Below are 12,052 nucleotides of genomic sequence, written 5' to 3' on the forward strand. Positions count from 1 at the left end.
GTGGCAAAAAGGTGGGAAACAGGAATGGTCTGTTTTCTTGTGCAAACAAATAAATAAGTAGACTTGGGGCTTCTTGCACAATATTCAGGGGGGTGAAAAACTAAGACTTACATTTGTGACCCTAATCATAGATACTGAATTATTGTCCTTTTGTGTAGTTAAGCTTAACTTTTACAAATATACTGATCGTACATTCACAAAGTGTCCTACTTAACTTCTGCCCCTGAAACATTTGAATTGTTGAATGGCAGAAACAAGATATAGTGGATCTGTCTTTAGCTGCTGCTCGTTGTGCTGCTTATTATTCTTTATTATTCGTGCATTATTCTTACAGCATTATGAAATAAAGAATTTGTCTTGTTGCAAATTGTGTTCTGTAGTCTATCAAATTGTGTTCTGTACTTATCAGGTAACAAAAAGAATGTGCAATATGTCGAGTCAGTGGATACCCTGAAAATAGTAGGTTAGCAGGAGAAATATAAAAACAACTAATGTAATATCATGTTATTTGAAATGGGTGTGCAATATGTAGCCTATACGGTTTCTTCAATGATCCGTTTCCATTTCAATGACCCATCTCACTCCTTCTCTCAGTCCCCCTCACCCCATGCTCCAGTCAACATTCTGCCTCCAGGTGTAACTTAACTATCGACAGTTCTGTAATGTTCAGTTCTTCTCACTCAGCCCAGGGATGGGGATGTGTGCCAAAGGTCATGCTTTAATGAAGTCCTTTAGGTGCCTTCTGAGTCAATTGTCACCTGTTTACGCGGCATATTGCATTTCTTCCATAACCTATTTTGTGTTTAAGATTTTCTGGGGGCACTCCTTCTAGGGTGTCTTAGGATCATCCAAGGACATAACAAATGTCATGCTTCAATCCTTCGTGCAACAACCTTTCGCATAACTCTCCCCACTATAAGGAACCCAATCAATGATGTTATCATGTTTATATTGGTGATCAAGTCCATCCTTGGTTGGATAGACACATTTCCAGCTATTTAACCTTACCTATTTGTTTGATAGATAACTTTCAGGAAAGCCCCCCCCCCCCACTTGGACATCCCTATATGAATGAGGATAGGCCCTCCATCACTTGGACATCCCTATATGAATGAGGATAGGCCCTCCATCACTTGGACATCCCTATATGAATGAGGATAGGCCCTCCATCACTTGGACATCCCTATATGAATGAGGATAGGCCCTCCATCACTTGGACATCCCTATATGAATGAGGATAGGCCCTCCATCACTTGGACATCCCTATATGAATGAGGATAGGCCCTCCATCACTTGGACATCCCTATATGAATGAGGATAGGCCCTCCATCACTTGGACATCCCTATATGAATGAGGATAGGCCCTCCATCACTTGGACATCCCTATATGAATGAGGATAGGCCCTCCATCACTTGGACATCCCTATATGAATGAGGATAGGCCCTCCATCACTTGGACATCCCTATATGAATGAGGATAGGCCCTCCATCACTTGGACATCCCTATATGAATGAGGATAGGCCACGTGATGTGTCAGACAGACTGCTCAGGTTCTTTCAACATCTCTCCAAACAAGGTCCTAATGTTTCCTTGAATGTCTGAGTCCAGCATCCAATCTATCTTCTCTTTATTTGCAAAGCAAGGCGAATACAGCATTAACATTAACCTTTCACAGTAAGGACAGACTACCACGGGGGAGGACCCCGACTCTCCTTTTAATACACCCCCTCTCCTGTAAGACATAAAAAAACTATTGCATTACATTTTAAAATCTCCTGGCATACATTACTACATATTCCAGATGCCTTTCAACTTCAAGTCTAATGCAAAACCTTCCAGTCCTACTTCACATTTGTCATTATGCTATCACAGTGTCAGGCTCTACACCCTTTCAAAGTCTACTTACAGACGTGCAGAACATAAATTGCCTCTAGTGGGTGCTACAGACACCAGATCCAAAACAAAAATTGTTTGACAAAATCACTCATATCGTTATACTATTCTCCATATTTGTAGGGTTCAAGTAGATGTAGGGCAGTTTAAGCTTTGAGTTCCTCGTATTGATGAACTCGCTCAGGAAGGACAACTCGGTCTGCAGTTGCTTCTTCATCTTCTTGGGAGAAGCCTCATCAAAGTATTCATCTGGGTATGTTCCAAGGGGAACCTGAAGAAGGACAACAAATTGTAATCTTGATGAGAATTATGGAATGGACAGAGATAAAAGTTCTGAATTCACTCAATGAAACGCTGCTCCTATCTAAATCTATAGGCTTACTCACAGAGTCAGAGTCAAATTTCTTGCTAAGCAACCACACTGAGGCCATGTTGTTGACTGAGGTGCCAACATTTGGTAGAGTCTTCAAGATGGAGTCCATGCCAGACCTTCCTTTCGTGGTCGGAGGAGGGTTGTTCAGAAACAAGGGGTTGTTGGCAATCCAACTGGAGTAGTCATACTAATAAGCGTACAATAAAGAAAATGAAAAGAACAATGGAATGTATGTCATTTAGGTTATAGATAGGGAAATGGTATGTGATATATATATATAAGAGCTTATTGACTACTTGAATGTCACCTGTCCCATGTTAACAGCATTATGTTGAGCGGAGACAAGGAAGATGATCATTGTAATGAACTTGACCAGCTCGCTCACTGTATGAAACGATTCAGGGATTCCTGGAAATACCAGAGCAGTCAGTGTCACTGAAACATGTCACGTTCAACAATTCCTTCAGAGCCATTTGCCATCATTAAGCTGAGTACCTGACTTGCTGTTTCCCAGAAAACCATAGAGGAAGATCTCTTTAATCCAGTCTTGGAGCTCCGAGTCCCTGGACACCTCACTGTCAGAGGGGTAGTAGTACTCCACCATCCCCTTGACAAAGCTATAAAACAAAACACAACACAGAGAATATACCTTCAGAGTTTGAGTTCAGTTTGAAGTCAATTCAAAAACAGCTGAACAGTGTTGTGCTACCTGTTGATGACCTTCCACAGCTTCAGGCCGTCGTCCCTGTAGTAGTAGTGGGGGATGAACTCCATTCCTCGTGCAGTGATGTCCTCCGGCAGACAGAGGGAGCTGTAAGTTAAATCCGACAGTGACCTCTTCAAAAGTTCTTTCAGACCATTTCCGTCTATCAAACCCTGAAGAAACAAACACACAAGTCAGAACACTAAACTCTTGTGGAAAACTGAACACAATAACCTGGATCAACCATAATCTAGTTATGTTGAACTCTCACTTGTCACACTGATATAAGGGAAATGTAAACTTATGAATGGCAATGTACATTTGTCAGGGGTCCATCTGGACTGATTAGTTGTTTACGAGCAAGGACATTTATCTGCAGAGTGTAACGAAAGTGTGGTGTCAGCATCTGGAATGCAAACAAGAACAATACAGAGAGAAGAAAAGTGAATACATTGTGTTATAAAAAAAATCCACTAAGACAATTGTTACCGCCTACTTTGTTTTAATCAATGTCACCATTTACATGTTTTTAGCCATGAATCAATGTGTACAACTGGACCCAAGTGGCCATATTGAAATGCACTATTTTACACAAAATGTACCTTGTAAATGGGGTGTATCACAGGAAAGTTCCGAAAGGTTGCCATTGCAAAGACCTCTCCCAGCAGGTGGGTGTTCAGTAGATGGTGAGTAATCTGATAGTCATTGAAGTCTGCACATCTCAAATATAACTTGGCTAGCAGCCAGTCATGCTCTGAGTCGCTAGGCAGAAAGATGGGGCAATGCTCCGAAGGTACTTGTCCCAGCTGTGAGTGAAATGAGAATGGTCAACAAACAAAGAGGTTCATGTCTATTATACAGGCTAACATCTTTTGGGCATTAATGTACCTGGATGGCAATGGGCAGCAATTTGTCCTCTGGGTTCTTGTAGAAAAGACAGAATCCTGGAGTCAGAGGAAGAGGTTCACCATTGACAACCCTGGTTGGCAAACCCTCTAGTTTCTTATAGTCACAAATGAATATGTTCCCTTCCTGTGGGCAAAACAAAACGTATTATCTTAACTGCACTGTTATGGAAGAAAACTCAGTTTTCGTATCTCAGATCCACATTAACAATTTAAACTCAGACCTTGGTCTCTCTGGCTAGAGAGCTTCCAGACTCCAGGAAGGGCTGTACCATCTCGTCAGTGACAGGGAAGTTAGGGGGAAGTTTGGAGCAGCATTGGATCACATTGGGGTTGGTTCCGTTAAGATACTGGGACCCAAAGAATTCATCATCTTTCCAATGCTCATAGACGTACTCTAGAAGGAACATTTTAATTGTCATTTAATATATAAAATACATTGGGGGAATTACAAAGAGGATTACAACAGACAATATGAAAGCCCTCTTTGACATATATTGTATTCCTGCAAAAGAAGCATAAAAGCACAAAAGAGCATTTGTTCAAGAGGATTTGTTCATCTACCTGCTATGGGTGTCCTCTTGCACCAGAAGACCTTCTTCATGTCCTCCAAGGTTTTCCAGTGCTCAGTGGAGGATGCAAGACCCTTAAGGTTGAGCTCAGCCAAACTGGAGAAGGAGGTTGCACAACAGGAAAGCGATAAAAAAAAAAAAAGATTAAAACTCAGTGAATTCTGAAAGGTTAATTTGTACATATTGTATATAAAACAGCATTCAGCATTCAGCATTGAAATGTCATTGTATTTCCAATACCAATATACACAATATACAAGTATACTGTGCGTGTGTATATATATATATATATATTGCACTACATACACACACACGCATACCAATACGTTTGTTGTGTATATTCCACAACATGTCTTACTCAGTACCATTACATTTAGTCATTTAGCAGACACTCTTATCCAGAGCGACTTACAGTAAGTACAGGGACATTCCCCCGAGGCAAGTAGGGTGAAGTGCCTTGCCCAAGGACACAACGTCAGTTGGCATGACCGGGAATCGAACTGGCAACCTTCGGATTACTAGCCCGATTCCCTCACCGATCAGCCACCTGACTCCCATTAACATACAATGTACAGTACTTGTCAATTTGAGGTGATTCAACAGCAACTCACGCTATGGATTTGGTGTAGATGAAGTCCCCAAATTTAGAAAAGGAAAATCGGACTTCAGAAGGGAGGGAAAGGGTGTCAGTGATGCTGTTAATGTAAGGCACTCCCTTTGCATATTCAGCCCACCTAAATATTGAAACAAGAGAATGCAAATACACAGGTTCTGAAGCAACATAGCAAAACATTTCAATGGGTAATTCATCTCAATGAATTAGGAAACTAGTTACTTTAGCCAGTTTTCTAAAGAAGTAAATTGACTTCTTTTTTACTTTATTCATGTATAGTTTCAAAGGGTTTCCTTTGGAGAGGAAATGGTGGGAGGCTAACTAGTAGCAAGACAATATAAAGTGGATACATTACAGATGCAGCTTATTGTATCTGCATGTCAATAATAATGTGCATTGGCCTGAGCACAGAGCAAGTAAAATGACACAAAATCACTCACTTGAACAGTTGCTTATGAAGCTCCACCTCCTGTTTCCTGTGCTTAACCAGTAAAGGAAGCTCATCCTCAAAAACCTTGGTGGCTGAGAGGTAGTGAAAAGACTTACATAATTTACTTACGTTATTAAATAAATGCAATGTTTATTTACAAGATTTCATGAATAACTGAAGGCTTATATTTGCTTAACAAATACAAATTCAAGATGTACCTTTCCCCCCCCTGAGCTCTACAACCTCCCCCCTGGAAATCCATCTGTAACAGGGGAACAGGATGACATCACCCTCCGGGGTTGTAACAACGATCTTGGAGCAGAACCACTCGTTTTCAGGCAAGTAAAGGAACTGTTCTTTTTCCAGCTTGACCAGGAGGGGGCGCCCCAGAGACGAGGTGCTGGTGACACTGTAGCTGCTTGTCTGACATACAATATGGACAATTGTCATTGAATAATAATATTTAAATGAATGATAATTATAAGTGAGCAGGATGCCATGTCTCTGAGAGGCTGTAACTTGCATGTCCCAATGCAACCATCTCCTTCTGACGGATACTGGAGTGGTAGGATCAAGACCCCACCCCTAGTTCCTCATCTTGAAGCAAATGCCTCGATGGATTGGTAGTATTACATGTCAGTTTTGGCTTGTTCCGGTGATTTAATTAAATCAGCTCAAGTCCAATAATCCACAATTGTTATAAATAGAATACATCTTTGGCCAAAATGTGTTGATTTTGAAACAACATGGGAAAACTAGTACTCTTTGCACTTTTTGCTTATGTCAAAGACATAGACATGATGAAACCAGTAGACAGTATCTTGGTTTAACAGCCTAGGTCTATGGCAAAATATGGCAGGTTTGGAGGACCAAACCTGCCATATTTACAAATGAATGAATAAATAAATAAATAAATGTCCACATCCATGCATTTAGACAGAAATCAACGAATATATGTATTAATTAATGCACAATTGTCAATCAATAGTTACATATATTTTACATTTATGTATGTATTTATTTTTGTATTCATTTATTTATTCATGTATTCATTTATTGATTGATTGATTCATTTATATATTCATTGATGTATTTATTCATTTATTTATTCATTTATTTATTCATTTATTTATTCATTTATTTATTCATTTATTTATTCATTGTTCCCAATATGATAATGAGAGGAGGCGTGGAAACTGACGTTCAGACATTGCAATCAATCCAGAGCCATAGATTCAATGTAGCTAACGCCTGGGACACACTGGCTGCGAAGCTCCCTGAAGCTCCCGGGCCAACTGACGTTGTGTCCTTGGGCAAGGCACTTCACCCTACTTGCCTCGGGGGAATGTCCCTGTACTTACTGTAAGTCGCTCTGGATAAGAGCGTCTGCTAAATGACTAAATCTAAATATGGTCCTCCATAGGTTTGGTCCTCCATAATATAGGTAGGATGTTGGTAATTGAAATATGGTTCCAGTCGAGGAAATGCTTGCAATTACTAGCAAACAGAATATGACTTCTACTTATAATAGGCTAGTGTCTACAGTATTTATAGCTTAGGCCTACTTGGCAGAACACACAGTATGTTGGCTAAATTCATCAACCTAGCCTGGTTTCCTTTGCACACAGTATTTTCAAATACATTTTCAAGTTCATACAGCCCTGACACTGACCCTCATTTATCAATCTAACATAGTAACCAGCACAGATTAGTGTGCAGAAATGATCTACTAACAGGGTTCACATGTGATTCACAAAATATTCTTATAACATTCTTATATCCCATCATCCACTGACATAAAAAATATATATATGGATTTTGAATGGTTCATAGAAATTTAACTTACCTGCCCAGTTTGGAAATCCAGACCATAGTTGTCCAGGTTTGTGCGGTTACTCTGCCCATCTCTTCCAATCAGTGTGACATATATATAGTCAGATGTCTCAGACAGCACCCACTCACCAGTGGTCACCTCTACTTTGTACTCGGCCATGACGATTTGGTATAGAAATCACTAGAACAGATGAGAAAAAACCTTGTTCAGATTTTGCTTGCTTTTGCTTTTTCTCTTGACTAGAGAGCTTCATATATTTGTAAAACTCCTCCCCTTTAAGAATAACAATTCGGTTGCAAAACAGGTCACATCAGCAGGCTGGAATGCAAATACGCCCCTATAGAGATGATCTGTTTCATTCTGCCTTTAAGACATTTGACTTCGAGCCTACCTAGGATGGCCTGAAGTGTTCTGTCTTCTCCTGGAGATCTCTTCTTCTGCAGGCTCATTCTTTAATCTATACTGTAATTCCAGGACTCTCTGTTTGTCTTTGTGTGTGCGTGTGTGTACGTTTTATAGTGGTAACTTTGTTGACGGCTGTGAATCTAGATTGCACTGCCAGTGTTTAGCTTACAGAGGAACTCTGTGAAATATGCTCATTTTCACTTGAGTCCCTGAACCTAACTATTTACTATAGGTCTCGTCTCTAATTTATACCCCAATTCCCAAAAAGTTTGGACATTGTGGAAAATGGAAATAAAAACTAAATACAATACTTTGTCTTTCCATGTTTGTCGAGGAGACGTCAATGTAAGTCATGACTTAGTATGTTATCAAACAGATAGAGCTAGTTGACTCTACTTGTAAGGCAACTTACACAGCTTTTTGGAGTGTAACTCTAAAAAATAAATACAGAGTGTAGCTCTGTATTTTCCCTGGAAGATGTTATGAGCTACGAGCTCAGCCTTTTTCGAAGGAAAGGAAATCTTCCGTAAAGCCAACAAGCCCCAACTAGCGCAGGCAGTCACTGAGTTCTCAAGCAAGACATCTAAAAAACTGTCCTTGATTCCATCCCACCAACTGAGCATTATATCCTTGACGGTGGCTTCCTGGTTCACCCCTTGGCATGGAAAAAGGGTGACATATGCAGACTTTACCATACGCCATTATGGTAAAACAACAGTCGTTTTTGATGGTTATAGCGAAGGTCCATCCATCAAAGACAATACGCATCAGAGACGTGGTGAAAACACTCACCCCATCGTTAACTTCAATGCAGAGACTGAGTTTGTGGGAAGAAAGGATGATTTCCTTTCCAGATCTTGCAACAAACAAGGACTTATCAATCTTATGAGCGAGGAGCTGGAGAAGAAGGGCTGCACTGTTACTAATGCATCAGGTGATGCTGACGTTGACATTGTCAAAGCTGCAGTCAAGGCCTCAAAACATCAGCCCACAACCTTGATTGGGACAAACAATAGAGGCCTCTATTTTCATTCATTCAGACAAATCATTTTTTACCCCAGAACATCTGCCTCCAACTGAGTCCTCAACCAAATACCACTGCCAAAGAGTATACTTCCAGATCATGGTGTGGATTGGAAAGGAAGGTGACATGAAAACAGTGGATTGGGGATGGAAACTGGTAGACAACCGGTTACTGCCAGTTATGACCAGTAAGACTGCCACCCCAGAAAGCCTCCTGCAGATGATCCACTGTAATTGCACAACTACCTGTTGAACACAACGGTGCAGTTGCAGGGCATATGGACTACCATGCTTGCCTGCTTGTGGACCATGTCAAGTTGGGAACTGTGAGAATCACTATAATTAACCTCTATGGGAGGAAGAGTGTGATGACTAATGGTAAGTCTAGTGAAAGTCACAGTGCAAAAAAGTATAACAAATAAACCAGAACAACAGGAATCAACTGAAGAAAATAGAAAAAGATATGTATAAATAAGAAAAGTATTTTAGAAAATATAAAAACCAAAAGGAAAAAAAAACCAAACGCATTATAAAAAATATTTAAAAATAAAAGGGGCTAGCGGTACTGAGCCTTCACGTGGCAGCCATGTTTTGACTAATTTTACAGTACCACACAGTTCTAATGAATTTATTCTTTATTGGAATCAAAAGAATGGTTATGAACCACATAAACCACCAACACTAGGCAAAACGATATGAGAAAGGAGAAATATGCAATTACTTAAGGGAAATTGTCCTTATTTTTCGGATAAATATGCTTGTAACCAATTGCTTTAATATATAATTGTACCTGTAATCACTTTTCTATCATGCAAATTGCATGATAGAAAAGTGATTAGCATGATGCAAATATGCTAATTAGAATATTACATGGCCAAAACATGTATTAAGGGTGACATCACAGACACACAGCTAGGTGGCAGATACTTTCCATTACAAGTTAGAAACTCTTTACCTACTGGATGGCCTCGATGGCATCACTTCAGAACATGTTTTTATAAAAACCAGTTCCAGTGATGAAGCAATAAACCAAAAGAGAGTGTGGTATTTGTCTTTGCTACAACACCCCCAAGCCATGTCACGGTTCCATGGAAAGGGTAAGTTCTCGTGTGAAGCCCTTTTCCTTGGTATCAATGTATCTACTGGATGGCCTCGATGGCATCACTTCAGAACATGTTTTTATAAAAACCAGTTCCAGTGATGAAGCAATAAACCAAAAGAGAGTGTGGTATTTGTCTTTGCTACAACACCCCCAAGCCATGTCACGGTTCCATGGAAAGGGTAAGTTCTCGTGTGAAGCCCTTTTCCTTGGTATCAATGTATCTACTGGATGGCCTCGATGGCATCACTTCAGAACATGTTTTTATAAAAAACAGTTCCAGTGATGAAGCAATAAACCAAAAGAGAGTGTGGTATTTGTCTTTGCTACAACACCCCCAAGCCATGTCACGGTTCCATGGAAAGGGTAAGTTCTCGTGTGAAGCCCTTTTCCTTGGTATCAATGTATCTACTGGATGGCCTCGATGGCATCACTTCAGAACATGTTTTTATAAAAAACAGTTCCAGTGATGAAGCAATAAACCAAAAGAGAGTGTGGTATTTGTCTTTGCTACAACACCCCCAAGCCATGTCACGGTTCCATGGAAAGGGTAAGTTCTCGTGTGAAGCCCTTTTCCTTGATATCAATGTGTCTTTAAGATGGGTTCCATTAAAGTTAATAACTCCCTAATAGGAATCAGAATTTGGTTTATTTGCCATATAGGTTTACAGAAACACAGAATTTACTGTGGCAGGAAGGTGCAAACATATATAGATCTTACATTTACATTACATTTAGTCATTTAGCAGACTCTCTTATCCAGAGCGACTTACAGTAGTACAGGGACATTTCCCCTGAGGCAAGTAGGGTGAAGTGCCTTGCCCAAGGACACAACGTCATTTGGCACAGCTGAGAATCAAACTGGCAACCTTCTGACTAGCCCAATTCCCTGACCGCTCAGACTCCCTTTACTTAAATCTTAAATTAACATACATAAACATAAAATGTATATAAAAACAAGAATAAGAAAATAAGTATGAATATAAGAATATGAATAAGAATATGAATGAGCAGCATGAATGGGTAACATTTCAAGTGGCTTGTGTGAAGTGCAATAGATAATATTTAAATGTCAGTGGTAGTCCTTGGCCTTGTTGAAGAGGCCATTAACTGTGGTTTATACTGTTGCCTCAAAGCAAGAAGGCTCTGGGTTCGATTCCCTCTTCAGGCCTACCTGTGCTCAGGTGGGTTATCTATCTAGCCTTTCTATGGGAAGTTTGCATGTTCTCCCCGTGCTCACCAGGACTATGTGCCACCAAAAAATTATTTGACTCTTAGTAGTAAATGACCACTTTTAGTAGCTCTTTTAATCACTGAAATATAGGGCTTTAAAGGTGACCCCTGGCAAGGGTTCAAAGATCAATATATCAGATAAAGGTTGACAGAAATGTGTCAAACTTACATAAATTAACCTAAAAGCTAAGACCTTTACAAACTTTAATGCAAACTTCTGCCCCCTGACTTATGACGGGTGACAACAGATTTATTTTGCTGCAACAAGTTACACCGTGGATAAATAAAAGTGTAAATAAATAAATAAATGTGAACACATGAAAAGAAAATCAATATATATACACACAAATACATTGTGTTATATATTTAGTGTCTTATTTAATTTGTAATTTATAAATGTTGTACCGTATTTCTTCGATTAAACGCCGCAGCGTTTATTACACAATGATCATTTTTGGTGCAGCGTTTATTGGAGGCCGGCGTTTATTTGAGGGCGGCGTTTAATAGAAAAAAATATGGTAGTCAATTAGGCATTCAATTATAGAATTAGTCATTTGTATTATATAATAATTTATTTATTCAAGTATTATGTATTATGTATTTAGGCTCCCTTTGCATATTCAGCCCGCCTAAATATTGAAACAAGAGAATGAAAATACACAGGTTCTGAAACAACACAGCAAAACATTTTAATGGGTAATTCATCACAATGAATTAGGAAACTAGTTACTTTAGCCAGTTTTCTAAAGAAGTAAATTGACTTCTTTTTTTACTTTACTGATTTATAGTTTCAAAGGGTTTCCTTTGGAGAGGAAATGGTGGGAGGCTAACTAGTAGCAAGACAATATAAAGTGGATACATTACAGATGCAGCTTATTGTATCTGCATGTCAATAATAATGTGCATTGGCCTGAGCACAGAGCAAGTAAAATGACACAAAATCACTCACTTGAACAGTTGCTTATGAA

The 12,052-nt window shown here is 39.5% G+C and overlaps 1 protein-coding gene across 2 annotated transcripts; it reads right to left on the reverse strand.

The window, feature by feature from the left end:
* Nucleotides 1–1,611: 1,611 nt before the first annotated feature.
* Nucleotides 1,612–12,052, reverse strand: LOC136947330 (hydroperoxide isomerase ALOXE3-like). Of its 2 annotated transcripts, XM_067241345.1 has the most exons (15): nucleotides 12,034–12,052; nucleotides 7,337–7,504; nucleotides 5,709–5,913; nucleotides 5,501–5,582; nucleotides 5,059–5,181; nucleotides 4,440–4,543; nucleotides 4,100–4,272; nucleotides 3,859–4,002; nucleotides 3,573–3,776; nucleotides 3,290–3,376; nucleotides 2,977–3,143; nucleotides 2,763–2,884; nucleotides 2,575–2,675; nucleotides 2,281–2,454; nucleotides 1,612–2,165 (listed from the first exon to the last, which is right to left on the reverse strand). In XM_067241345.1, the coding sequence occupies exons 2-15, from the start codon at nucleotides 7,481–7,483 to the stop codon at nucleotides 1,986–1,988; spliced, it is 2,013 nt and encodes a 670-aa protein (XP_067097446.1). In that variant the 5' UTR covers nucleotides 7,484–7,504; nucleotides 12,034–12,052; the 3' UTR covers nucleotides 1,612–1,985. The 2 variants fall into 2 exon arrangements, with proteins under 2 accessions (XP_067097446.1, XP_067097445.1); XM_067241344.1 differs by lacking the exon at nucleotides 12,034–12,052 and having other exon boundaries at nucleotides 7,337–7,548.

Source organism: Osmerus mordax, chromosome 8 (assembly GCF_038355195.1).
Source record: "Osmerus mordax isolate fOsmMor3 chromosome 8, fOsmMor3.pri, whole genome shotgun sequence".
In the NCBI taxonomy this organism is placed as follows: Eukaryota; Metazoa; Chordata; class Actinopteri; order Osmeriformes; family Osmeridae; genus Osmerus; species Osmerus mordax.